Below are 23,575 nucleotides of genomic sequence, written 5' to 3' on the forward strand. Positions count from 1 at the left end.
AATAAAAAAAAAAAAAAAAAAAAAAAAACTGTAATGACCACTTACTTGTGGAATCTTAAAAGGACTCGCACAAGAAGGGAAAGGGATGCACAGAAGCCCACATATTATTTGTTTGCCATGATTTCATTGTCAAGCAGCAGGAACCTTCTTCCCATCTTCGATGAAGAAAATTGCAGTTTCTGGGACCTGTTACAAGAATGGATTAAGAGGCATGTATAATGCTCAAAGAACCTCTCTATCCCGGAGGGCATTCCCCTCTAAAAAATTTCAAATATGTGTTATGCCCACATATTTATGATTAGAAATAAATGACGAGAGGAGGGAAATTTGAAAGGGGAACGACAGTACAGTTAGCAAGGAATGAAGTATGCAATCAAACATTAGAAAACATCAAGCAACATTGACAACTTTCACTGTTATTTTTAATTTCACTGTTATTTATTGCTTGGTACATGATTGAAAAATCCAAAAAATACTAGGTTCAGAAAGTGAAGTTCAAGTCTAAGGTGGTGTTAGAAAAGAAGGCATCTATAGTAGAGCTATATGTATCACTAATGAAAGTGAAATTGAAGTCGAAGGTCGTGTTCAAATAGAAGGCATCTATAGTGGAACTATATGTATCACTAATGAAATGGCTAGTTAATTTCTTACCTAGTTGATATGTTCTAATTTTTCTCTAAACCATTAGCTGTTTCTAAATTCAAATTCAGTTTTTTGCTAAATAGTCTAAACTCCATAGTATCCTCATGACAATGCCAGACCCCAAAGAAACGGAAAAGACCAATAAAAGAAAATGATAGTTGAGGACTGGGGGAAAAGGCCAAATGGAAAATAACCAAGTTGAAGCCTACTTTATGGTTAAAAGACCAACATTAAAGCTCTATCTATTTAATCTACCACACTAGACCCAATCATAAATGTATGTACAATCTAATGAATTGGGTTTTAGCACTAAAAGAAGGTCTAAATTGCACCATTCCCATTAAAGAGGGGAAAATGAGCAACTCAAGTTCTTAGAACAAAAAGGATGGGCCTTCCACGGCACCAATATGATGTACTAATACTAATGTTCTAGAAGTATAGAGGAGCGCAGGATGAGTCAGCCCATCAAGAAAAGAGCTTCAGTTAAATGGGGTCATGCTTGTTATCATAGAAATGCTATACATGAGGCTAAAAATCTAATAACGCCCCAATTTGTCATATAGATCGGAAATTCGAGCATTAGCAGGATAGGAAAGGAATGATAGAAGAAAATAGAGGAGCTAACATCTAAAATTAGTTAAAAGTCACATAGATTTTTCTTAAAACAACTAAAATAGCACGTTTTGGAGTGATTTTTGAAATTATTAAAATCACTTTTTTCATGTGCAAATCACTTTGAAACATGGTTATAATCATCCAAAAACAATTTTTATTGTGAAAGTCGTGTTAAAAATGTAAAACCCAACATTAAATTGATTTTGGAGGATTAAAAGCATGTCTTGAGTTAATTTGAAACCTGACAAAAGTTATTTTAACCCTTTCAAAATTGATCCTATGCATGCACTAAATATAATGTCCCTAAATGTCAAGAGAACATAGTCAATACCGATAAGGAGAGGTACATGAATGAACCAAGACCACATCCGAGAGAGATTATGAGGATAGGATAGCTAAGAAAGGCTAAAAAGAATTGAGAGTCACTACCTATACCAACAAGGTACACCTTCTTTTTCAATGGCTCAATCATAGAAACTCCAAGGTTAAACGTGTTTCGCTTGGAGTAATTCTATATTTGGTGACCTCTTGGAAATTTTCCTAAGATGCATGTGAGTGAGAACAAAACATGCTGGAAGGACACGTGTTGGTCTGTGGGAATAGACTTCACTCTTAGAATAGGAGAATGTTGGGGTCATTACATGTCAAATCCTGATCTGAATCCTAGGGATGTGGTGTTATAGTCTAGCTAAAGAATTGGGCTTCAAGCAAGTAAAATGAGACCTAAAGAGTAATGACAAAAAGACTTCGTCATTGACACCTAAAGAGGAACATAAAACCTAACGAGGGACAAGACAACACAAGAGCCCCTCCTAACCCCTCTCAATTTCCTATTATTCCTCTCCTCCATCACATGCATAAGTATGTGTGACCATCCATGAAAATTTTGAGATTTATTTCTAAAAGTTTTCGTTAAAATTTATGAAATAAAAAATGTAGGTAGTGTACACCAAAACGGGTAGTAGATCATAAGAACATGGACAACTACAAATCAGAAAGCAGGGAGGAAAGAATTAAGTCAATAAATTTGACAGGATTATGAAAATAATAAAAGCACAGTTAAAGATTAAAACTTAAAGCTTAGACAAAGATTTTGTCCAATGCGATGAGAAAGTGTCATACTAGAGTCTTAAAGGACCAAACTGCTAATATTTATAGTCCCAATCCACTCAACCAATTCTTAAAGAGGGGTGAGGAAGGAGACTACCCATTCACAAACTGACACCAACTTCAAATGCTTAATTGATGCCAAGATCCAGCAAAATTTTAGAGAGAGAGAGAGAGGGTGGGAGAACAAGACAAGCATAACATCACAGTGGAGGATGGGCCTATTGAGAGATGGGAGTGTTATATCACAAAATTGTTACGATTTTAAAATCACTTGATAATGGAGAAATATAATGGAACACGTAGACCCTTAATAGAAAAACAAATAGTGCCAACCTTATTTATATCACCAGAAGTTGAAAGTGTCTAACGTTTATTAAAACTAACCAGATCCATTATAATTTATAAGCAGCGCATACTAGAAATCATCAACCCTATTCAAGTACAGTGATGTATTGAGTTCAGAGGAATGGGGGGCTGGTTTATTATTTTATCCCTAAAAAATTAATTGAACAGGTAGACCCTTTACAGAAAAACAAATAGTGCCAACCTTATTTATATCACCAGAAGTTGAAAGTGTCAACGTTATTAAAACTAACCAGATCCATTATAATTCATGAGCAGCTCATACTAGAAATAATCAACCTTATTCAAGTACAGTGATGTATTGTATTGAGTTCAGAGGAATGGGGGGCTGGTTTATTCTTTAATCCCTAAAAAATTAATAATGAATAAGTATCTTACATCACGCCAAGTCTCGGTGATGAAATCCACAATGTCATAAGATATGTCCCCTTGAACATCAATTTGCTCTTTCTCAGTTGGCCCCTAAAACCAAGCATTAAGCAGATGATAAGATATCAAGAAGCATCAACAGTAGAAAGATACTTGAGTCATGACACCAGAAGTGAATAACCTTAACCACAGAGGCCCCAGTAGCAAACTTCTTTCCAAGTTTCTTTGAAGCATCACTTAGTTTAACTCCTAATAACAGTTACAGACACTGTTATTGAAAATTAATGTAACAATAGAAATGTCAAGTAGGGATAGAAAACAAAGTATTGCTCACCAAAAAGGTCTAACCCTTTTACAGTTGTGATGCACTTTCTCTTATTGCGAGTAACCTTCTCAATAATAACTTCTTGTCTCTCCTACATGAACATCCAACTAATTAGATCCATCATGTTAACGTCTTATTGAAGAGTGACAACAGAACTGAGTTTAATAACTAAATTACTTTTTTCTTTATCTTGCCGCCAGGAAGACGTTTCACTTCCTCTTGCTTAGGCGCTGTATTTCTCCACCAAAAGAGAAAAGAGTGACTAGAGCTATAAGTCATAGGTTGAGACCAAACAAATATAAAATTATTATGGAGAAGCCAATGTCAGTTAAAATACCATACAGTCAGAAGATGTCAAATAACCAAATCAAATGTTACCTTGAGAATAGGGGTAAGTGAACCAATTGGCAAAAGGGGAAAAAATTAATGGGATTACTTGCAGTAATGTCTTTGAAATAGAAGAAATTTGACTAACTAGATAAAACCATATATTTTAGGATCAATTAACTATACATATACTCATCATAAATGTTCTATTTCCGACAATCTGCAAAGATCCAATATTAGAAACGCTAACTCTAAGTAGGTACACCAGGACAAGTCTATGAAAGGATCACAAAGTTAAGTCTGCTCAAGCTCAAACAATTGAATTGATCCCAAAAACTCTTTGGCAGACCAATTGTACATAACGACTTCCACAAAGTACCCGAAATGATAATCATTTTATTTCCATCTTTCCACACATAACAAAACCATGGAAAAGATAATTCAATGGCCAAGGTCTCAAACGTGCAAGATTACCGCCAAAACCCAACACTGCAGAGGAAATTGAGTGTCCACTACCCCTACTCATTTACAATGATAAATGGGGCTTCTTAGGTAACTAAATAGAATTAGCGAGGTGAAATTTCACGAAAAAAAATCAAAATCATAAAGCGAACATTAACATTGTGGTCGGTAGCTTTCAATATCTTCAAGTGAACCTAGCAGGTAATTACAACAAAACAAAAACAAAAATAACTATGCACATATAGATGCAAACACGCGCGCGCACATAAATAAAATTGAAAAGTTAACCTGAAGAAGTAGCTCCATCACCAGCAGCAGATGAGATACTGGTCGATTGCAGTTGATTAGAAACTTCACCAGCTTCCTTCGCATTGGCCTCTATAGACAAATAAACAGACAAAGAAATATTAGTTAATAAAATCGGATTTGGAGTAACACTTGCGATTAGGGTTTGGGAGTGCGAAGGACCTTTGAGAAGATCGGGATAGAGGTCGGGAGCATTTTGGATCAACCAGGGCTTGCATTTTTCGAAATCAGGTCCGAATTCGCAATACTCCGCCGGCAAACTGCAGACCGGACAGTACAAAACGCGCACCGGCTGGGGTTTGTCCGCCATTAGAGCTCCTCAAGCACAGTCTCTCCGCCCCCTTTTTGGTGCGAAAGACAATTAGTTTCCTCTCTCTTTTGCTTTGTAGCCTAAGAATGAGATTCGAGAGGCGATGAACGGTGAATGTATTGCGTTGGAATGTTATTTTCTATTTAATTTTAAATTTTTTTTATTATTAAAAAAAAACAAATATTTTTTTTTTATGACAAAAAAAAAATTTAATTTCCAATCTTTTTATTAAATTTTTAAAAACACTTCTAAAAATTAGATTAGGTTAAAATAATTTCTTTTGCAATTTTTTGTTTTTTAAATTAAATTCTAAAAAATAATAACTAGTTTTAAAGCACATAACAAACAAGTTTTAAAAAAATAATTTTAAAAAATTGTAAATTTTATATTTTGTATTTACAAGCTCTTTAAATTTGAAAGGTTTCTAACAAATTTTTTAAAATTTTAATTTAATTTTATTATTTTAGCATTTTCAAATATTCGTGTCCAAAACTTAAAATTTTAAGTTTATTTAGACAACAAAATTAAATACAAAATATCTAAAATAGAACAAATAATTTCACATAAATTGAAAAGTTTTTAGTCTAATAATTATATAATTAAAACTATAAAATTTCATAATATATATATATATAAGGAGATATAAGGGAGACTTTTATCATCCAATTTTGCTGCTTTATTTTTAAATTTATTTATTATATAATTGTTTTTTAGTTTTATTTTCTAATAATAAATCAAAGGATGAAAATTGTAAATTATTTGTTTCCATAAGTTTTTTATATAATTAATATTTATAAATTATTGTGTTTGCTTCAATTTCGTTCATTATCCAAAATATAAAAAGAAAAAATAAAATAACGTTTTTTTAAAGTTTACCAATTAAAAATTTTAAAATAATTGAGATAAAGTTGATAACACCCTACAGTTTAAGGGCTACCTGCCCATATAATAACTAGCCACGTCATATAGACACGTAGGTAGGAAATGCACTGCCATTTTGACACGTAAGATTCTCAGTCGCGGCAAAAAGAAAAATATATAAATATATATTATAAAACAAACTAAAAAAATCATTTATTAAATAATTTTTTGAAGTCAAAGGTTAGAGATAACTTTATAAATTATTAAAAAAATACTCTTAAACATGTCAACAATAATTAAACTTTTAAAAAACTTTAAAATTGTTCTTAAATTTTAAATATCTTTACAGTAAATTTAATATATTTTTTAAATAGACGTAAAATTTTATTAATATTCTTAAATTTAAAAAAAAAATTATTAATATTCTAACTTAAAAAAACACATTTTTAAATTTTTTTTAAATGTAAAAATACTTTTAAATATTTTTTAAATCAATAGTTAATTTAAATGAGGACGAATTTATTGAGTGTTCGTGTTTATTTATGGCATGAAACAATTCAAAGCATAGGTCTAGCTTATTGATACGTTCTCCGAAAGCCCCCTTGAATCCATTTGATATATATATATATATATTTTTTTTTTTCGAACATGGGTTTTTTTAGTCCAAGTGTATCTTGTTTTTACTACGAATTATTTTCCTTTATAAACAACAGTTGTAGTTTTTCCAATATTTACGGGTTTATTACTTTTCCTTTTCCCTCGTAGAGGAAATAAAGTAACGAGATGGTATACGATATGTATCTATATGTGTACTCGAGCTCCTTCAAACAACCTATGCATTTTGTTATCATTTGGAATTAGACGATCCATTAATCCAACTGACAGAGGATTATAAATGCCCTTATTTTGGATTTTCACTGGAGATTGGGAATCGGTGGACTTTCCATAGGACTCATTTTACTGACGAAGTTTATCACCACTTTAGCTACTTTAGCTCGGTGGACTTTCCATAGGACCCATTTTACCGATGAAGTTTATCACCACTTTAGCTACTTTAGCGGCTTGGGCCACGAGTGTTAGACGTAATAAATTGATCAACATCGACATTAATTTAAATCAGTCGCAAGACATATAATTTTAATCGTGGGTCCTTAAATTAATTCAAGCATAACAAAACAAATAAGGAAGAAAAAAAAAAAACAATAACGTCCCACAACATGAATCGAATTTGAATGAACACAGTGGGTGTGTCTTTTTAAAAGCACCTTTGTTTTATTTTTGCCCAGTGGTCATTAACATGCATGGGAAGTCCACTTTTCGCATTTTTTTATTTTTAAAATTTAAAATTAAATTAATAAAAATAATTTAAACTTTATATATATATATATATTAATTTCAAATGTTTAAATAATACTCCTAACTTAAAAATATATATTTTTATTGAACAGTTAAATATTTTATTTCAAATATATATTTAAACTCCACGTACTAATAATTTAATTTAATGAATATTTAGAGATGAATTAATTTCAGATTTTTTTTTTCTTATTTAAACTAAAATTTTATCGACATACGAAAAAAAGATAATAATGTTAAAATAAGATAAGAGGAGGAGAAAATCAAAGAAATTATAAAATTTTAATTTACTTTAGAATATTGACGCAATAATTAATTATCTTATTTAAGTTATATTTCGTCACATCAACCTTAATAGTATCATGCATATTTTTAAAAATTATCTTAAAAAATAAACATGATAAAGAAAAAGAGCTCTTTCACTTGATTAATAAAAACAAATATTTAGTAATAAATAATTAATCAGACTTTTAAAAAGAAAATAAATTAGATCGTCAAAAAAATGACGAATATACATAAGAAACGTGGAATATGAGGTGGCATATATTATTTAAAAAAATATCAATTTTTTTAATTTTACATTGTGATTGGACCAACTAGATTTAAATAAATTGAAGGAAAATCCAAAAAAAAAAAAAAAACCTATAATTTAATTTTCATTTACATTATCCCGATTTAAGTTTATAAATATTATTTTTAACCATATTTTCTAAATTTAGTTTAAATATTGAAAATTTTAAATAATTTACATTAAAAAAAAACATTGGAATTTCGCAAAAAAAAAATATATTTTTGAAAAAGGTTAAACATTTTCTTTATACATCAATGAAAAAAAAAAAAAAAAAAAAAAAAAAAAACTTTAAAGTCACTTCCCGTGGGTGGGGTCAACGCATCGTGTCCATGTGGAGTCCTACTCATACTTTAGCTTTAAAGGAAGACCTCAAATTAATATATCTTTATTGGATTATACTTCAATGAATGACTCATCCCCTTATTTATTTATTTATTTATTTATTTATCTTTATATTATTAAATATTAATTTAAGTAAACGAACTAAAAAAATTAATTATAACTTAAAAGAATATAATTAATTAATTAATATTTTTGAAAGTGACCTATCAACTTATTTAATTTATTATAAAGATATATAATGGTGAGATAGTTTTCCTTCTAAGGAAATTTAAAGGCTTCGATTCAAAATTAAATTAAGTCAAAATATTAAATTTCATCATAATTTTGAAATATACCCACGTGGCATCCATTTTTTATATAAAAACTTAGTAAAAAAAATAATTTTGAGAGAATATATTGAGACTATGTTTGAATAATTGAAAATATAAAAACAAAAATGGTATTTTAATAAATATATATATATATATATATATATATATATATATATATTTAAATTAAAAATAATGTGAAATGTCATGATTTATCTTTTATCTTATTATTAATATGAATATATAATAAATTGATGGAAATATTATTAATGGGTAATTTTGGGGGGAGGAAGATTGAAACTGTAAGGCCATAATTTCAATAATTTTCGTCTAAAAAACAGAGATTATTCATTCAACAGAGCTTATGTCCGCCATTAATGGCGGATATGTTCCATACAAACGGAAAAGCTACTAAACCGGAGATTGTAGGCGAAAGGAAGAAGACAAAGGAGGACCCTTTTTTTATTTTTCGCCCTTCACCATGTCTCTGTAACGCAGCAGAGATTCCAGCCTCTGCAACTTCAGCTGCTGTTTGAATTTGTTGATGAAATCGTCAGCTCTAACATCCACCTCCTTGTCGTCGTCGTCGCCGCCGCCTTCCTGCGTTTCTGGTTCTCCAATCTCCGCTCTCGCCGTCGCCGGACGCCGCCGTTCGATTTCGCTGACTAATTCCCCTGTTTCGCTCTGTGCCGTTGTGAACGACGCCCACGGTAGTTTCTCGCTCAGCGATTTCTGCAACCGCCGCCGTAAGCTTGTCGCTGGAGTTTGGGTTTGGGTTTCGGATTTGCTCCGACTGATGGAATGGTCTTGATGGGTCTTCTCTGGACTCTGTTCTGCCGCTGGCGGTTCAATTTCCGGTTCACGAACTGAGTCGGATCTGTTGAGGGTTATGGATTTGAGCCGCTCCAACATCGACGGACCCGGACCCGGAACCGGGTCCGGATTGTGGTCGTTGTTGTAGGGGGAGAAGTTGAAGGACCGGACTCTTTCTAGGAAAGAAGGGGGGCGGAGGAGGACAGGGCCGCCGTGGAGATGGTGGGATTTGTCGGCGGTGAAACGGGAGGTGATGGCGATGGTGGCGATGACGGCGTTGACGAGGATGAAAAGGGAGGAGGGAGTAAACCAAGTGGTTATGGAAGTCCACATGCCGGTAAAGCGGTGGCGGCAACGACGGCGCTGGAGAGTTGACGGTGGAGTTGGGAAAGAATTGGAGAGCCTCTTAAAATTTGTAGTATGGAAAATAAACTTGGTCGGTTGGATTTAATGGACATTAATAAATAAATAAATAAATAAATAAATAAATAAATAGATATATATATATATATATATATATATATATATTTGCATATTTAATTTCAAGAGCTATTTTTCATATAAATTCTTAACATTTATGTTTATTTCTACGATAAAAAATAAATAATATTACCAAAACAGATTAAAACATACCATTAGCTATTAAAATTCGAAAATTTGTTTAAATTTCATTTTAATATTATCTATTATTATTATTATTATTATTTTATATATATAAGAGTAATTTTAATTGAAAAAAAGAAATTCAAATTTGTTTATTTTTAGTTGGTAATAATTTGGCTGATTGGTCTTTGCTTGACTTGTGGTTGACTTGGGTTCAATGCGTGAGTTTTGATGACATGGAATGGGAAAACATAAGGTTGGTAGCTAAGACATTAAATTCTCCGACACAAATGTCTCGTCCATAAATATCGTACCAATATTCAACAAATCTTTGTACTTTTTTTAAAAATTATTATAAATAATTTGGATGGAAATTATGACTGTTATTAAAATTTTAATAGTATTTTAAAAATATCTTAAATTTTAATTTTTGAAATGTATAAAAATATATTTAGTATTAGGTTTGAAAAATAAAAAATTTAAAATAACATAAACATCTTTTTACTTTTACAAAAAAAAAAAAAAAAAAATTATTATTATTAATATATGGAAGAAAATCATTTATGCCTCTCTCATAAATTATCTCTAAATTTTTTAAGTTATTTTTTAGAGTTCAAAAATACTTTTGAAATATAAATTAATTAATGATAAGAATATTTTTTATTAAAGAAATTTAAAAGTATTTTTTGAAGAGTGTAAAAGAATTTATGAGTATTTTTGAGGTATTATTAAAAAAAATTTAAGAGTATTAACGAGGATATTTTAAAAATTAGTATATATTTTTAAAATTTTAAAAGCTAAATAATATTTTTAAAACAAAATATTAACCATTTTTTTATCTTAAAAAATGTATTTTTTAAGTAATTTTGGAAGTTTTTTTTTTCATTAAAATATTTAAAAAGAAAAAAAATCCATTTTTCAATCGATAATTTGAGCGAGAAGTGACGCAATTCAGCCTCGGCTTCAGCTTCCTGTCGCCATGGCGCTCTCGCCATTTCTAACCAATCCTTCTTCTTCTTCTTCTTCTTTTCTGCATTCTTCATCGCCATCGTTCTGCTTTTTTCTTCGCCATTCTGAAAGCCCGTCTTCAATCCTCGTCGCACCTCTTCGATTCAAAGTTCGTTGTTCTAACAACGCAATCCAAGTTGAAACCCAACCACCTCGTCGAATCCGAGTGGATTTTGAAGTAAAGAAGAAGCGGAAGCCCAGGCCTAGCTTCCTCGAGCAAATTCGCCATAAGTGGTCGACAAAACCGACTTCCTCGAGAGACAAGTTCCCCTGGCAGCAGCAAGAACAAGATAGAGAGCAGAAGGAGGAGGAAGAGGAAGAACGGATTGGCTATGAAGCTTCTGTTTCAATTCGCGATTCAACGACTAATGTAACTCAAGCGGTTCCTATAAGTCGCCCAATTTCGGCCCCTTGGGCTCACGGTAGCAAATCCAGAAATTCGCAGTTCGATTTCCAACCTAAAACGCCAGAAGGTGAAGTGTTTAATGAGATATCCGAGGATTTTGCTGATGATTCAAGTAATCGCGACGCAAGTACGAAAAGTTTTGACGATGATGCTTCTCCTGGTGGAAAATCGAATGGAGAAATTAGTGAACGTATTGATGAAATTTCAGTGGAATTTTCGGAAGACGAGGAGGAAATTAATCCTGTAGATCTGAACGTTCTGCCGATTACTGAAAAACGTTCACCGTTGAGCAAAAAATTTGTACGTTCTGTGAGTTCTGATAATGATAGCAATGGTCCAGTTGATTTGCCATGGAAGAGAGAGCCGCGTAGGGATTCTGAAGAAGTTGATCAGAGAAGCAGCAAAACATTATTGGCTGAGAAAACGCTTCCTGAGCACGAATTGCGGAGGCTCAGGAACATTTCTTTGAGAATGCTGGAAAGAATTGAAGTGGGGGTCGCAGGTATAACTCAAGAACTGGTGGATACCATTCATGAGAAGTGGAAGGTAGATGAAGTTGTCAAGTTGAAATTTGAAGGGCCTCTTACTGTCAACATGAAGAGGGCACACGAGACATTAGAGGTCAGATTCTAAATCTTAATTTTAGAACTCAAATCATTGTTGTTGTAGTTCTATAGCTTATCGATTCTTGCAGTATATTCAGTATGTTGTTGGCTTAGATTTGAATTACTAAATATGTGGGTGCCTCACATAGGAATGTTTTTTTGTATCAGAATAGAACTGGCGGATTGGTCGTGTGGAGGTCGGGTAGTATGATAGTATTGTATAGGGGAATGACATACCACCTGCCTTGTGTTCAATCTTATGCCAAACAAAACCAAGCTAAAAGTTGTACATTGGATGGTTCAAATAATGTAGAATATGATTCTAACACGGTCAGAACAACGAGTACAATTGTTTCTGGTGCTTCGAAGCATACCAAGACGTTATCGGAAAAGGAACTCTCGGAGTTGAGTGATCTGAACCTTTTGTTAGACGAGATAGGTCCGCGTTTTAAGGATTGGTCAGGCTGTGAGCCTTTGCCTGTTGATGCAGACCTGCTTCCTGGTATAGTTCCGGGATACAAACCTCCAACTAGAATTCTGCCTTATGGGGTAAGACATTGTCTCAAGGACAAGGAGGTGACTGCTTTTCGTAGACTTGCAAGAAAAATGCCTCCACATTTTGCTTTAGGTAAATTCGTCTGATTGTATGCAAGTGCGCACGTATTCTAGGTAATAATGTGCTTGTTAAAATCTTTTATTTGATTCTCACAGGAAGGAATAGACAACTGCAAGGTTTGGCCAATGCTATGGTGAAGCTATGGGGAAAATGTGCAATTGCAAAGATTGCTATAAAACGAGGTGTAGAAAATACACGTAATGAGAGAATGGCAGAAGAACTCAGGGTAAGGCATAATAATCTATGCTTGTTGAATTGAAACATTGAGAAGACTATATGCAAATATCAGTGTACTTGCACATGTTTGTAGCTCAATTCTTTTCTAGAAAGTTTGGAATGTTTATCCAGGTGAGTTATTGCTAAAATCTTGTAATTTTTAGGCGTTTTGGGCATTCTATAATCATGAAGGTTTACTTTGATTAACTGCAGTCATCTGTATTAGATGAATATATAGCATTCAGAGATGCATCATTTATATTTATCTTCATGTTTCTATGTTCTTGATAAGTCAAACTTGTTTTTGTGCAAATTTTGGAAGGCTTGATATCATCTTAGCCTTTTTATTTTGGTTCTACTGGCTCTAAGAACTTGAATTGTGTACTTTGTTTTGTTCGTAGCTTTCTAACTATACTAACATTCATCTGATTCATTTTGAAACCTTGCTACTAAACAGGTCTATGAACTTGGGAACTAAAAAGTTCGAATAGCTACTAAACAGGTTATAATTCATGCATGCAGATATTGACAGGAGGAACGCTACTCTCTAGAAACAAGGAATATATTGTTTTCTATAGGGGCAACGATTACCTGCCACCCACAATCACAGATGCATTGAAAGAAAGGCGGAAGCTAGCAGATCTTCAGCAAGATGTCGAAGAGAAGGCACGACAGATGGCTTCAACTTCAGTTGAGTCGAAAGTGAAAGCTTCAAATGCTCCATTGGTTGCTGGTACACTTGCAGAAACCATTGCAGCAACTTCTCGTTGGGGAAGCCAACAAAGTGGTCAAGATATTGAGACTATGAGAGAAGATTCAGCTTTAGCAAAACTTGAATATCTAATTGAAGATCTCAAGAAGAAACTAGCTCTTGTAAGTAACATAATGCACTAAATGACTTCTAGAGGTGAACGAATTGTGATGCTAAAATTTCTGGCTTGACATGTATCTTTAACTGTGTGTCAATGGTGCTTACAGGCAAAAGGGAAGGTAACAAAAGCTGAGAAGATTATAGCAAAATTGCAGGGGAAGAAAGAACCAGCAGAGCTTCCCACTGATTTGGAGACCATAACCGATGAGGAACGACTTCTATTCCGTAAGATCGGTCTGAGTATGAAACCATATCTGCTCTTAGGTAAAAAAAAAAAAGTTCCTTCCCAGTTCTAAATATCCACTTTTCCATGTGGAAAGATTTTCAAATGTGACCGATCGATCATCCTTTTAGGGAGACGTGGTGTTTACGATGGCACCATTGAGAACATGCACTTGCATTGGAAGTTTAGAGAGTTAGTAAAGATAATTGTGAGAGGAAAAACTCTACAACAAGTCAAACATATAGCAATCTCTCTGGAAGCAGAGAGCGATGGAGTGGTGATTTCTTTGGATAAAACTACTAAAGGCTATGCGGTTATCGTCTATCGTGGGAAAAATTATACCCGTCCTGATGCACTGAGGCCTAAAAACATGTTGACAAGAAGACAGGCGTTGGCTCGATCAATCGAACTACAGAGACGTGAGGTAACGTTTATAAGTTAATACTAAACTTGTGCGTTTTCTAGGACTATCTAAACTGTTGCCTTATATGTACTACTACCTTTTCTTTGCTAGGCACTGAAGCACCATATTTTAGATTTGGAGGAAAAAATTGAGCTGCTGAAGGTTGAGCTGGTACGGCCGTGACTTCTTTAATTTCAGTAATGTGGTGATTTATGTTACTTAGAATGATCACTATGCTCTTTCTCTCTCATTTGTGTTGCTTATGAATTCAGGAAGAACGGAGAAATGGGAAATGGCTCTTGAAAGATTGACATTCTTTTCTGGTTGAAACACTGAAGTGTTGTCATGTGAAGTTGCTTTGAAACCGGGCAACTAGTCATTATGAGAATGGCACTTTTGGTTTGCAGCAGTGAAGTACAAATTTCCTTTCATTTTGGAGCAAACGAACATTATTTCAAGACAAAGGTACGAACACATCCTAACGTTATTAGTAGATCCAGATATTGTTAAGATCATCTTTAGTATTACCAGGAGATAAGCACGTGCGACTGCTTTTGCCACATCAATATCATAATTTCTTTTTCCCTAGCAATTTAGATTAACTTATTTCCCCCTCTAGCTCCTGCCGTATAGATAGAAATAGTTATTCGGTCTGTGATAATATGGAAAAATAAATTTAAAACAGTGCTACGTTTGGTCTAATTGCTTCGGGTTAACATGCATCTGTTTGTTTAAGTTTGCTTAAAAGATTGAATGGGATGAGGGGGTAACGGTCGAAGCCCGCTGCTAGTAGATATTTGTCTTTTTAGGCTTTTCCTTTCAGACTTTCCCTCAAGGTTTTTAAAACGCGTATGCTAGGGAGAAGTTTCCACATCGTTATAAAAAATGTTTCGTTCTCCTCCCCAACCAATATGGGATCTCACAGTCTACCTCTTTCAGGGCTTAAGGTCCTCCCTGGCGCTAGTTCCTCTCTTCCATCGATGTGGAACTCACAATCCACCTCCCGTCGGGGCCAGCGTCTTCATTGACACTCATTCCTCTCTCCAATTGACGTGGGATCTTAAAATCCACCCTCCTTCGAGACTCATCATCCTCGATGCCACTCATTCCTCTCTCTAATTAATGAGATCTCAAAATCTACCCCTATCAAATTAAAACCAAAATAACCAATAAAAATATAGAATTAATTGCTTCAGTTAACATGCAGTTCTTGGTACAGTTTTCTTTAGTTTAACATTAAATAATAATAACTCAACCATTTGTTGATTTGGTTAGTTTCATGCCATCATATGAGCAAGTTGAACTAACAAATGGGATCGGCTTAACCCTTTGGTTATCATTTGTAATACCCTACATATATAATGGTTATTAACCTTGAACAACAAATGGACCTCTGTATTGGATTTATTACTATATTCATGCCTATGATGGGAGGTTCTTTTTTTTTTTTTTTTATTGTTATTACTTCGTCTATATTAGGAGATCAGATTTGGAGCTCAAGAACAAACACCATGGAGTTAAAAGGTGAAGAACATCTGCTTGTTGAAATATGATTCATACTAAAGTTATGCTCATTGCATTTATTTCATAAAAATCTAGTGGCATCATTAAACCCAAATCATCATAGATCAGCCGTCATGTGGGTGTGCAAGATCTTGAGGATGATCTATCACTTCACCTGTCTGCAGAAGATGAGAGGCTGATAAGCTTTTACAAGTCAATGGCTTATCGGTAGAGTTTACCTTATCTGTCTCTTTGTCCTGCTGAAGATTAGTCTTGATGAAGTTTAAAATCACTGTGGCTAACTCTACTTGATGTGATTCTGCTGTGTAGTTGTGATCAGCTCCTTCTAAAATGTGTAATTTATGATTAGAAATGATCTTATCGAACTCTCGAGCGTCGTTGACTGGAATTACTGCATCTTCAGTTCCATGGACTGTCAACACTCTGTACAAACATCATAAGTTCCATCACTAGTTAAGCTATTTTTCTCCTTCAACATGAGAATTATACATTTCTATATGATATAATTGATATGGTGGCAAGGAAAAACAAATATGATTGGCTGATGATCATAAAGACATATATCCTATACATCTCTATAGTGAATTTCAAGTTAAATAATGATCATAAAATTTCTTTACAAAACAAAAGAATGCACGGAAAAATATGGGTATGTATATTTTTAGACAAACCCATTACACTAAGACCCACAGAAACCTCCGAATATTGAGTAGCTGTTGTGAAACTAGGTTTATGAAAGGAGTGGAGTAGCCGAAAATATAGCCATAAAAGCTATTTCAATAGTGGCATAAAAAATGACTATACGAACCCAACAATCATGTAACAAGAATTTTTAGTTGAAACAAACTCAATAGAGTAGAAAAGGCAAGCAAGAATTAAATCAAATACGTTAAAAATTATAAAATTACACCGTTCATTTAGACACAAGCTTAAAAATTTATGGATTAAACTTACCTGCATTCTTTATCGATTTGAAGACACAGTTGGCTCATATTAGTATTTAGACGCTCCACCAAACTTTCTGCTGTCACTCGATAACACTTACCTAAGAAAAAACAAGTTATCTTTTAAATTTACAACAGACAAACATGATATCAATGTTTCAAATTAAAAACATTTGTGGCAGCTAATCAAACTAACAACCATTTTAACACATAAACCTGTTGAATCCTTAACATCAACAAATCCTTCCTTATCCATCCCTTGTTCATAATTTTCTCCCAAGCTTTTCTCGATGCCTGTTGTCAAATCAAAACGTCCAGAAACATTGACAACGATATCGACATCCTTATACTTGGAAGCATAAACCAGCACGACATCAGCTCCTGAAACTCACAAAGTAAAGATCTGTAATATTCAAATGGAAAAAAGAAGAATCTTTGTGAGGGGTCAGGTCAGGGGAGACCTTTGCTATGCCCAATGATTGCACAAACTGAACGATTTGCTTCGTTGAAATATTGTACAATGGCATGCAGTTCATCAGCCTCACCCACGTAGTTACCAAGCTGAAATGAGCCATCACTTTCTCTGATGGTTCAAGTAATCAAAGATTGAGCCAGTTAGGAACCAAACAAGTTCAAAATCTACACAAGTTTCTAACCCATTTCCACAAAGCATACCCATTGCCAGAAAAGTCGAAACGAAAGGAGCTGATTCCTTCTCTATCAAATGCTGCAGCAAGGTTCAACACAACTTCATCATCCTGAAAACAACAAACCCACAAACTCTAATGATTAATGTTTGTCTCCGACTTGGACCCTAAGCCTACTGCCAGGAGATATTGTCCTCTTTGAACTTACACTTTCGAGGTTCCTCTCAAGGTTTTAAAATGTGTCTGCTAGGGAGAGGTTTTCACACCCTTGTAAAGAATGCTTCGTTCCCTCTCTAACTGACGTGGGATCTCCCAATCCACCCCCCTTGGAGGCTCAATGTCCTCGCTGACTATAATAGCCAAGCCCACCGCTAGCATATATTCTCCTCTTTGGGTTTTCCCTTCTGAGTTTCTCCTCAAGGTTTTAAAACGCGTCTGCTAGGAAGAGGTTTCCACACCTTTATAAAGAATGATTCGTTCTCCTCTCCAATTGACATGGGATCGCACAATCCACCCCCTTGGGGGCCCAATGTCCTCGATGATTGTAATAGTCCAAGCTCACCGCTAGCATATATTGTCCTCTTTGGATTTTCCCTTCTATGTTTCCCCTCAAGGTTTTAAAACTCGTCTGCTAGGAAGAGGTTTCCACACCCTTATAAAGAATGCTTCATTCCCCTCTCCAACTGACGTGAGATCTCACAATCCACCCCCTTGGGGCCCAGCATCCTCGCTAACTGTAACAGCCCCAAACCCACCGCCAGTAGATATTGTCCTCTTTAAGCTTCCCCTTATGGGTTTCCCCTCAACGTTTTAAAACGTATGTACTAGGGAGATGTTTCGATCTCACCCTTATAAACAATGTCTCCTTCCACTCTCCAACCGATGTGAGATTTCACACCAAGTAAGGCTATGTTAGGGAGTGATTTAGGATTAAAACCCGACTCCAACCTAAGATTTTCACGTTCAAGAACACCATACAAGTGTTGTGTGAGGAAACGCATGTAGAATGTTTTTAGCTGACAGGATCAAGAAGAAAGCACTTATAACATAAACAATTAATGAGTTTTAACAACATCAAAGGGACAATCGAAACAAAGTATAGAAAAACAATTTTGACATGAATGCACAAGAGAGCCAGACCTTTGATGACATATATCCATGACAGAGGATAACAATGTGAAGTGATCCAGCTTCATGTAGTATTCCCACAAGCTTTCCACCAGACTTCCCGTTTACAATCACTTTCTTTTCTCGAGGCACTGTGGCTTGTTTATCTATGCAATTTCCAAAATTAACGAAACTATAAGTAAAAAATAAGATAAAGGGTTCGTTTCTAATACTTTTCAAGTGCTTAGAAACACTCTTTTTGCCGTTGAAACGCTTTTCAGAACACTTACAAAGTCATTTCAAATAGGTCAAACCCTAAACGTCGAAGAACACCAAAATCCAACAAGAAACTTAGAGTAAAGCCTATCAATGGCATGGGATTCAGGAAAGTAGAGAGGATGGCAGTTTATAAGTACCTGAAGAAGCTTGTGAAGCCATAGCAGTTTCCAGTTTCTTGAAGAACAAAGTTACTAAGTGAAATGGAAGGAATATGGATTCTCCCTTTGCCCTTTGCCTTTCATGAAACGGAGGAATTTTGGATAAATAATAATAAAAAATTTAGAAAAAGAAAAAAAAAGCTAAATTTTTACCTTTTGTTTACTTAGACTAAATATCGAATAATTTTAAAAAGTTTGATTCTGTGTTAAAAACGTGATTTAAAAGAGAAATGTTGTTAAATTAGGTTTGAATTTATTAATATTTAAAATGGAGAAGTACTCCATCGTTTATAGAGTTTTTCAGGGCCTTGTGGGCCTTGAGCCCAATCAATTAAATTTGGGCTTAGTTCATATTTTGACCAAATTAGTGAACCTTCTTCGGGTTCGTGATCAAATCAACTAGTCTACACCTCACATTATTTAATTTATGTCGTTCTTAAAAAACATATTTTTAAATGTACAAACTGATGTTTATTTATTTAAAATATTATATTTTGAACAATTTTCTTTTAATACAAAATACAAGGTTGCCAAATTTTCTATTAAAAAAAAATAATAACAAAATATATATATTGGTAAACCTTCAAGGTTCAAGATGTAGTTATCGACTTAAGCTCTATGTTGAAATATATATTTTTTAATATATATATATTTCATAACATTTAATAATATATAGTAAATACTCACTATATTGGATGTTGAATAATTTCTTCTTCATTAGCTGCCAAATTAGTCTTCTCCAAATTGACCTGCCAAAATTAAGAGTGAGATTGAGTTTTTGACAGATTATTTTTCATTTCTAATTAATATTGAGAAAATTACATTTTTAAATCTAAAGTATTTTTTAAAAAATAATTTCTGCTATATGAAATAAATATAAATGATTTAACCAAACAAAAAATAAATAAAAATGAATACTTACAATTTAAAGTTTATTATAAAATTATTCTTCCATTTCATTATATTGAGCACGATATGCACTTTTTATTTGTCAAATTGAAATTTTAAATTTATTGTACTAAAAACTTGTATATATAAATTTAAGTACTTTACTTTAAAATATGACAATTAGCTTGTTCTAAAATAAAAATTCTGGCAATACTTGCTTCTTACACCCATATTAATTAAGAGAGGGAATTTATAAGATCATTATTTAGGACTAAAATAAAAATTAAAAAATATATATAATTTAAAAAAAAAAAAAAAAAAGGAAAAGAAGAATACTTTATCATAAATTGGTCAAACATAAGGCAAGTGACAAAATTAAATCAAATTAAATTTGAATTCTATTTGGGTGTTAAATTTTTAATAAATATTCATTTTAATATCTACTTTTTTTTCATTAAAAAATGAAGGTATTTAAATATCATGTCATATATGTATTTAAAACTGTCAAAATAAAATAATTATAAAAAAAAATTAAATTATAAGTTTAGGGTGTCTACTAAATTTCTAAATTTTAAAAAAATATCTAATATGTCTTTTTTTTTTTTTTTTACTTTAGTGGGTTTTAGACATAAAAAGAATATAAAATTCATACATAAATTAATTGGACATAAAAGTAAAATAAAGAAAAAAAAATAATGAGTTAATGAAAAGGACAATTGGCTAGAGTATTATTTAAAAACCCTTCAAAGGGAGGACTTTGACCTGCTACTTTTCCGAGCTCGAAATAATCAAATCTATATTCTCTCAGCTCATATCTTAATCTTAGCATTCCATTCTTGAAAAGGTCACTGTTTATATTTCTCTCAATCTTTGCCTTCAACCTCTATTACTTTTCAATCAAAAGCCCCCACATCTCTCCATTAAATCTGTTGGGTCCCCTTCTCTCTCTTTCTCTCTCCCTCTCTCTCTCTCTCCCCTGAACCCTTATTTTAAAGCCACAGGATTCTGGCTTCCCATTTATGGCTACCAAATGCTATACCTCCTCCCAAGCTTCTAATATTATTCTCCTTTTTCACATCAAACCTTCCAGAAAATTTCACACACACAGACTTGGAAATGTCTGGTTTCACGTGTAGAGACCTTATGAAGATGAAGATCAAATGGGATTTTATGCAACAAAGGGAAGAAACCAAGCATGTTCATCAAAGGATCATGCTGGTTTAAATTAGAATTCCCATTCTTCTCTCCCTCTCTCTCTCTCTCTGTCCATTCATCAGTTTTCCATAACATAGCCTCTTATTATGGAGATCGCCTTCCACCTCCATGAAAGCCATCGCCATAGCTTTCTCCAAACTCTAATGCATTCTTTTGGCTGCACTTACATTTGCCTCTGGTCTTATTTACCTCAACCATCCAAGTCTCTGATCTCTCTCTCTCTCCCTCTTCTTTCCCTTTTGTATTTTCTTCTGGGTTTTGGTCATTTTGTGCTGATGGGTTTTGGTTGTTTTATGGACATGACATGCAGCTGCTTGAGGTTTTTGGATGGCTTATGCGTACAGGAGATTGAAGTACAGACATGTTCTTCATCTGCTGGGAGTTTGGCTCAGCTGCTTTTTGAGGAATATAGGCAATTAGAATTCAGTGTTGAAGATGGGTAATTAATTTACATTCTTTTGTTTGGGTTTTTTTTATGTAAAATGGAGCTAGTTTTGTTATATAAGTGGCTTTGTTTTATGCATATATATATATATAGGCTTGTTCCAGGACTAGCACACAAGCACAATGATCCTTGTCTGAAGTTGGAGGATTCCCAGCTTCAAACTTATGCTTCTGCTGATATACAAAGACAATTTTATCTCGTAAGTTCATAACTTCAAGAGATTAATGTTCTGTTTTACTTCAAACATTGTTAAATCTTATGTCTTTTTTTCTGGTTTTGTTTGTTCAGGCAGCAAGGATTCAGGTTGGTCCTTACATCCTATGGGAATGATTTCATTGATTACTTTTAACGTCTAAATTTTCAGCCTAACATTTGGGAGATGATTATTGCAGGCTTCGATCTTTTTGGGGAGCATCAATGGAGAAATTGAGCTCGGTTTCTCTAATGTTTCTCAGGTGAAAAGAAATAAGCCTTTTGAGATCTCTACCATATTCAAAAGCTTAAACTAATGATTATCAGTTCAGGTTGACATGCAGATGATAATAAACTTGTTACCTGGTGATGTTGTTGGTCCCAAGATTCCATTGGAGCTTCCTCAGCCAGCAACAAAACTAAAATTGATCCCGAGCCCGAGTCTGAGCCCGATCCCGAACCCGAACCAGCTTTCATCTTCTACTTCTTCCTTGAGATCACAGTCAATGGACAGCCCTGCAGAGTGCTCTTCTCTTCTGCTTAATGCAATTCAAACCACTCCCCATATTACAGAGCCCTTCACAGCTGACATTCCCATTCTGCCAAGCCAGCATCAGCACTCCATGGACTCCATTTTTGCCCAAGCAAGAAACCTTCAGTTCCCCACGCCAGAGGCCTTAGATGAAGCCATGACAAGAACCATTCTAGCTGTTCTGTCTTCGCCAGCCGGTTCATCTTCCTCCTCTATGCATAAGACTTTAGAGGGGATGATTACTCCAAGCTACCATTTGAATGTAAAAGCCAGTGCATTCAAGAAATATGCTAGAGTACAAACCCCGACTACGGCACGGTTGAATCAAAACTTGAGCACCAGGCAAAGCTTGCTCAAGAGATCATTAGCTTTCATGAGAAACTTGAATCTCATGAGGCTTCGGGAGCGCATGCCAACGGCAAGTCGACCAACGACCTCACAACTACACCATGTGATATCAGAGCGGCGGCGGAGGGAGAAGCTCAATGACAGCTTTCAAGCATTGAAATCTCTACTCCCTCCAGGAACTAAGGTTCAATCTTTTGCCTGAAAATCTTTACAATTACTTAAAAACGCTTAGAAAGTCACTCATCCTCACATTTGTTAGACAATTTCAGTTTGAATAATGGAATTTGTATAATGCAGAAAGACAAAGGATCAGTGCTAACAACTACAAGGGAGTATATGAGTTCTTTGAAAGCTCAAGTGGCTGAGCTTAGTCGAAGGAACCAACAATTGGAAGCACAGCTTTTGCAAAGTGCAAAAGAAGAAGAAACAAGTGTTTTTTCCCAAGAAGAAAGATTCAGAGTTGGAATTTCACAAGTTTCAGAGTCGACATCAGAAGGCCAAATTATAGATTTGCATATAACAACTAGAGGAGAATCTCCATTGACAGACATGGTCATTGGAGTTCTTGAGTTCTTGAAGCCGCTTAACAATGTGAGAGTTGTATCCATGGAAGGCAACACCCAGTTAACACCTTCAAGTTCAACTAACCACCTAACTTTGAGATTAATCATTGAGGTAATTAGACATTAATTAATACTTAGTTTCTGCAACAAAAATATGCAAACTTGATGAAATCCTAAGTGACAGAGGATCAATCAATACATCCACAATAATCCAAACCCCTGCATCACATCAGAATGATTATCCATTCTATCATTAATCAAAAAGCATCAAATAAAAAACATATTCTTCATACTATTATTACAAGTAGGACAACCTCAGAGTCAGAGATGCTTCCTGTAACAATGTTGTCAATTAAGAAAGTGAGTAGGAAAGTGCAATTAACTTATCTAATCATTTTTCATTTAGAAAGATAATATCCATTAGGAAATGGGAAGGAAAGTGGGGTAAAAGAGCAGGTAGATAAATGAAGTCAGATAAAGAGAAAAACGAAAAACTTTGTCTTAAAATTTCTACTTTTCTTACTTTTCTTTTTTCCTTATTGAATTAGGAGAATGAATGGGACGAGTCTGCCTTCCGGGAAGCAGTGGAAAGGGTTGTATCTGACCTGGCTCGGTGATAACAGAACCAATCACTATCTCGAATTGGTCAACTGCTCAGTTGATCTCCACCACTCGTTCCCCCCCCCCCCCCCCCCCCCCCCC

The 23,575-nt window shown here is 34.1% G+C and overlaps 5 protein-coding genes across 10 annotated transcripts in view; 2 read left to right on the top strand and 3 right to left on the bottom strand.

The window, feature by feature from the left end:
- Positions 1 to 4,936, bottom strand: part of LOC111461628 (translation machinery-associated protein 22-like) — a 6,543-nt gene extending 1,607 nt beyond the window's left edge. The window contains exons 1-7 of one of the 2 annotated variants that reach the window (XR_002713612.1): positions 4,682 to 4,936; positions 4,502 to 4,591; positions 3,602 to 3,654; positions 3,434 to 3,515; positions 3,281 to 3,348; positions 3,109 to 3,192; positions 46 to 186 (exon numbers count right to left, since the gene is read on the bottom strand). Coding sequence is in view for 1 of the 2 variants with exons in the window: in XM_023105228.1 (XP_022960996.1) it covers positions 130 to 186; positions 3,109 to 3,192; positions 3,281 to 3,348; positions 3,434 to 3,515; positions 3,602 to 3,654; positions 4,502 to 4,591; positions 4,682 to 4,829 (582 nt within the window). In the remaining variant the exon portion in view is untranslated. Of the gene's footprint in view, positions 1 to 12; positions 187 to 3,108; positions 3,193 to 3,280; positions 3,349 to 3,433; positions 3,516 to 3,601; positions 3,655 to 4,501; positions 4,592 to 4,681 lie in introns of those variants that run through there. The other variant, XM_023105228.1, reaches the window with a different exon arrangement.
- A 3,793-nt stretch (positions 4,937 to 8,729) lies between these two features.
- Positions 8,730 to 9,413, bottom strand: LOC111461335. The gene has a single exon (XM_023104833.1). It carries the CDS (start codon positions 9,411 to 9,413, stop codon positions 8,730 to 8,732), a length of 684 nt encoding a protein of 227 aa, XP_022960601.1.
- A 1,204-nt stretch (positions 9,414 to 10,617) lies between these two features.
- On the top strand, positions 10,618 to 15,800 carry LOC111461582 (CRM-domain containing factor CFM3, chloroplastic/mitochondrial). Of its 3 annotated transcripts, XR_002713600.1 has the most exons (10): positions 10,618 to 11,718; positions 11,871 to 12,330; positions 12,414 to 12,544; positions 13,057 to 13,407; positions 13,513 to 13,669; positions 13,760 to 14,052; positions 14,143 to 14,202; positions 14,304 to 14,496; positions 15,511 to 15,555; positions 15,720 to 15,800. XR_002713600.1 is itself a non-coding variant. In XM_023105157.1 (8 exons), the coding sequence occupies exons 1-8, from the start codon at positions 10,663 to 10,665 to the stop codon at positions 14,340 to 14,342; spliced, it is 2,547 nt and encodes an 848-aa protein (XP_022960925.1). In that variant the 5' UTR covers positions 10,618 to 10,662; the 3' UTR covers positions 14,343 to 14,726. The 3 variants fall into 3 exon arrangements, 1 of the variants encoding a protein (XP_022960925.1); XR_002713601.1 differs by lacking the exons at positions 15,511 to 15,555; positions 15,720 to 15,800 and adding an exon at positions 14,971 to 15,504; XM_023105157.1 differs by lacking the exons at positions 15,511 to 15,555; positions 15,720 to 15,800 and having other exon boundaries at positions 14,304 to 14,726.
- Positions 15,551 to 18,773, bottom strand: LOC111461588. 2 transcript variants are annotated; one of them, XM_023105167.1, is made up of 8 exons: positions 18,670 to 18,773; positions 18,287 to 18,420; positions 17,175 to 17,257; positions 16,961 to 17,082; positions 16,716 to 16,880; positions 16,510 to 16,600; positions 15,774 to 15,978; positions 15,551 to 15,713 (listed from the first exon to the last, which is right to left on the bottom strand). In XM_023105167.1, the coding sequence occupies exons 1-8, from the start codon at positions 18,689 to 18,691 to the stop codon at positions 15,660 to 15,662; spliced, it is 876 nt and encodes a 291-aa protein (XP_022960935.1). In that variant the 5' UTR covers positions 18,692 to 18,773; the 3' UTR covers positions 15,551 to 15,659. The 2 variants fall into 2 exon arrangements, with proteins under 2 accessions (XP_022960935.1, XP_022960934.1); XM_023105166.1 differs by having other exon boundaries at positions 15,551 to 15,978.
- Positions 18,774 to 20,669: 1,896 nt separating this feature from the next.
- LOC111461583 (putative transcription factor bHLH041) lies at positions 20,670 to 23,553 on the top strand. Of its 2 annotated transcripts, XM_023105160.1 has the most exons (8): positions 20,670 to 20,995; positions 21,104 to 21,232; positions 21,332 to 21,437; positions 21,527 to 21,541; positions 21,631 to 21,693; positions 21,763 to 22,494; positions 22,608 to 22,985; positions 23,422 to 23,553. In XM_023105160.1, exons 1-8 carry the CDS (start codon positions 20,880 to 20,882, stop codon positions 23,488 to 23,490), a joined length of 1,608 nt encoding a protein of 535 aa, XP_022960928.1. In that variant the 5' UTR covers positions 20,670 to 20,879; the 3' UTR covers positions 23,491 to 23,553. The 2 variants fall into 2 exon arrangements, with proteins under 2 accessions (XP_022960928.1, XP_022960926.1); XM_023105158.1 differs by having other exon boundaries at positions 20,670 to 21,232.
- The last annotated feature ends 22 nt before the right edge of the window (positions 23,554 to 23,575 follow it).

This window comes from Cucurbita moschata, unplaced genomic scaffold (assembly GCF_002738365.1).
Source record: "Cucurbita moschata cultivar Rifu unplaced genomic scaffold, Cmos_1.0 Cmo_Scf00025, whole genome shotgun sequence".
In the NCBI taxonomy this organism is placed as follows: domain Eukaryota; kingdom Viridiplantae; phylum Streptophyta; class Magnoliopsida; order Cucurbitales; family Cucurbitaceae; genus Cucurbita; species Cucurbita moschata.

What these genes read in the sequence shown, in the direction of transcription:
- LOC111461335 (XM_023104833.1), bottom strand. Translation starts at nt 9,413, where the DNA reads ATGTGGACTTCCATAACCACTTGGTTTACTCCCTCCTCCCTTTTCATC.
- LOC111461583 (XM_023105158.1), top strand. Translation starts at nt 20,880, where the DNA reads ATGGAGATCGCCTTCCACCTCCATGAAAGCCATCGCCATAGCTTTCTC. An exon ending in GAATTCAGTGTTGAAGATGG is followed by an intron (nt 21,233 to 21,331) that starts GTAATTAATTTA and finishes ATATATATATAG; the next exon opens with GCTTGTTCCAGGACTAGCAC. An exon ending in CTTTGAGATTAATCATTGAG is followed by an intron (nt 22,986 to 23,421) that starts GTAATTAGACAT and finishes TTATTGAATTAG; the next exon opens with GAGAATGAATGGGACGAGTC.
- LOC111461588 (XM_023105166.1), bottom strand. Translation starts at nt 18,691, where the DNA reads ATGGCTTCACAAGCTTCTTCAG. An exon ending in ATGGATATATGTCATCAAAG is followed by an intron (nt 17,258 to 18,286) that starts GTCTGGCTCTCT and finishes TGTTGTTTTCAG; the next exon opens with GATGATGAAGTTGTGTTGAA. An exon ending in CAAATCGATAAAGAATGCAG is followed by an intron (nt 15,979 to 16,509) that starts GTAAGTTTAATC and finishes ATGTTTGTACAG; the next exon opens with AGTGTTGACAGTCCATGGAA.
- LOC111461582 (XM_023105157.1), top strand. Translation starts at nt 10,663, where the DNA reads ATGGCGCTCTCGCCATTTCTAACCAATCCTTCTTCTTCTTCTTCTTCT. An exon ending in GGGCACACGAGACATTAGAG is followed by an intron (nt 11,719 to 11,870) that starts GTCAGATTCTAA and finishes TTTTTGTATCAG; the next exon opens with AATAGAACTGGCGGATTGGT. An exon ending in GCCTCCACATTTTGCTTTAG is followed by an intron (nt 12,331 to 12,413) that starts GTAAATTCGTCT and finishes TGATTCTCACAG; the next exon opens with GAAGGAATAGACAACTGCAA.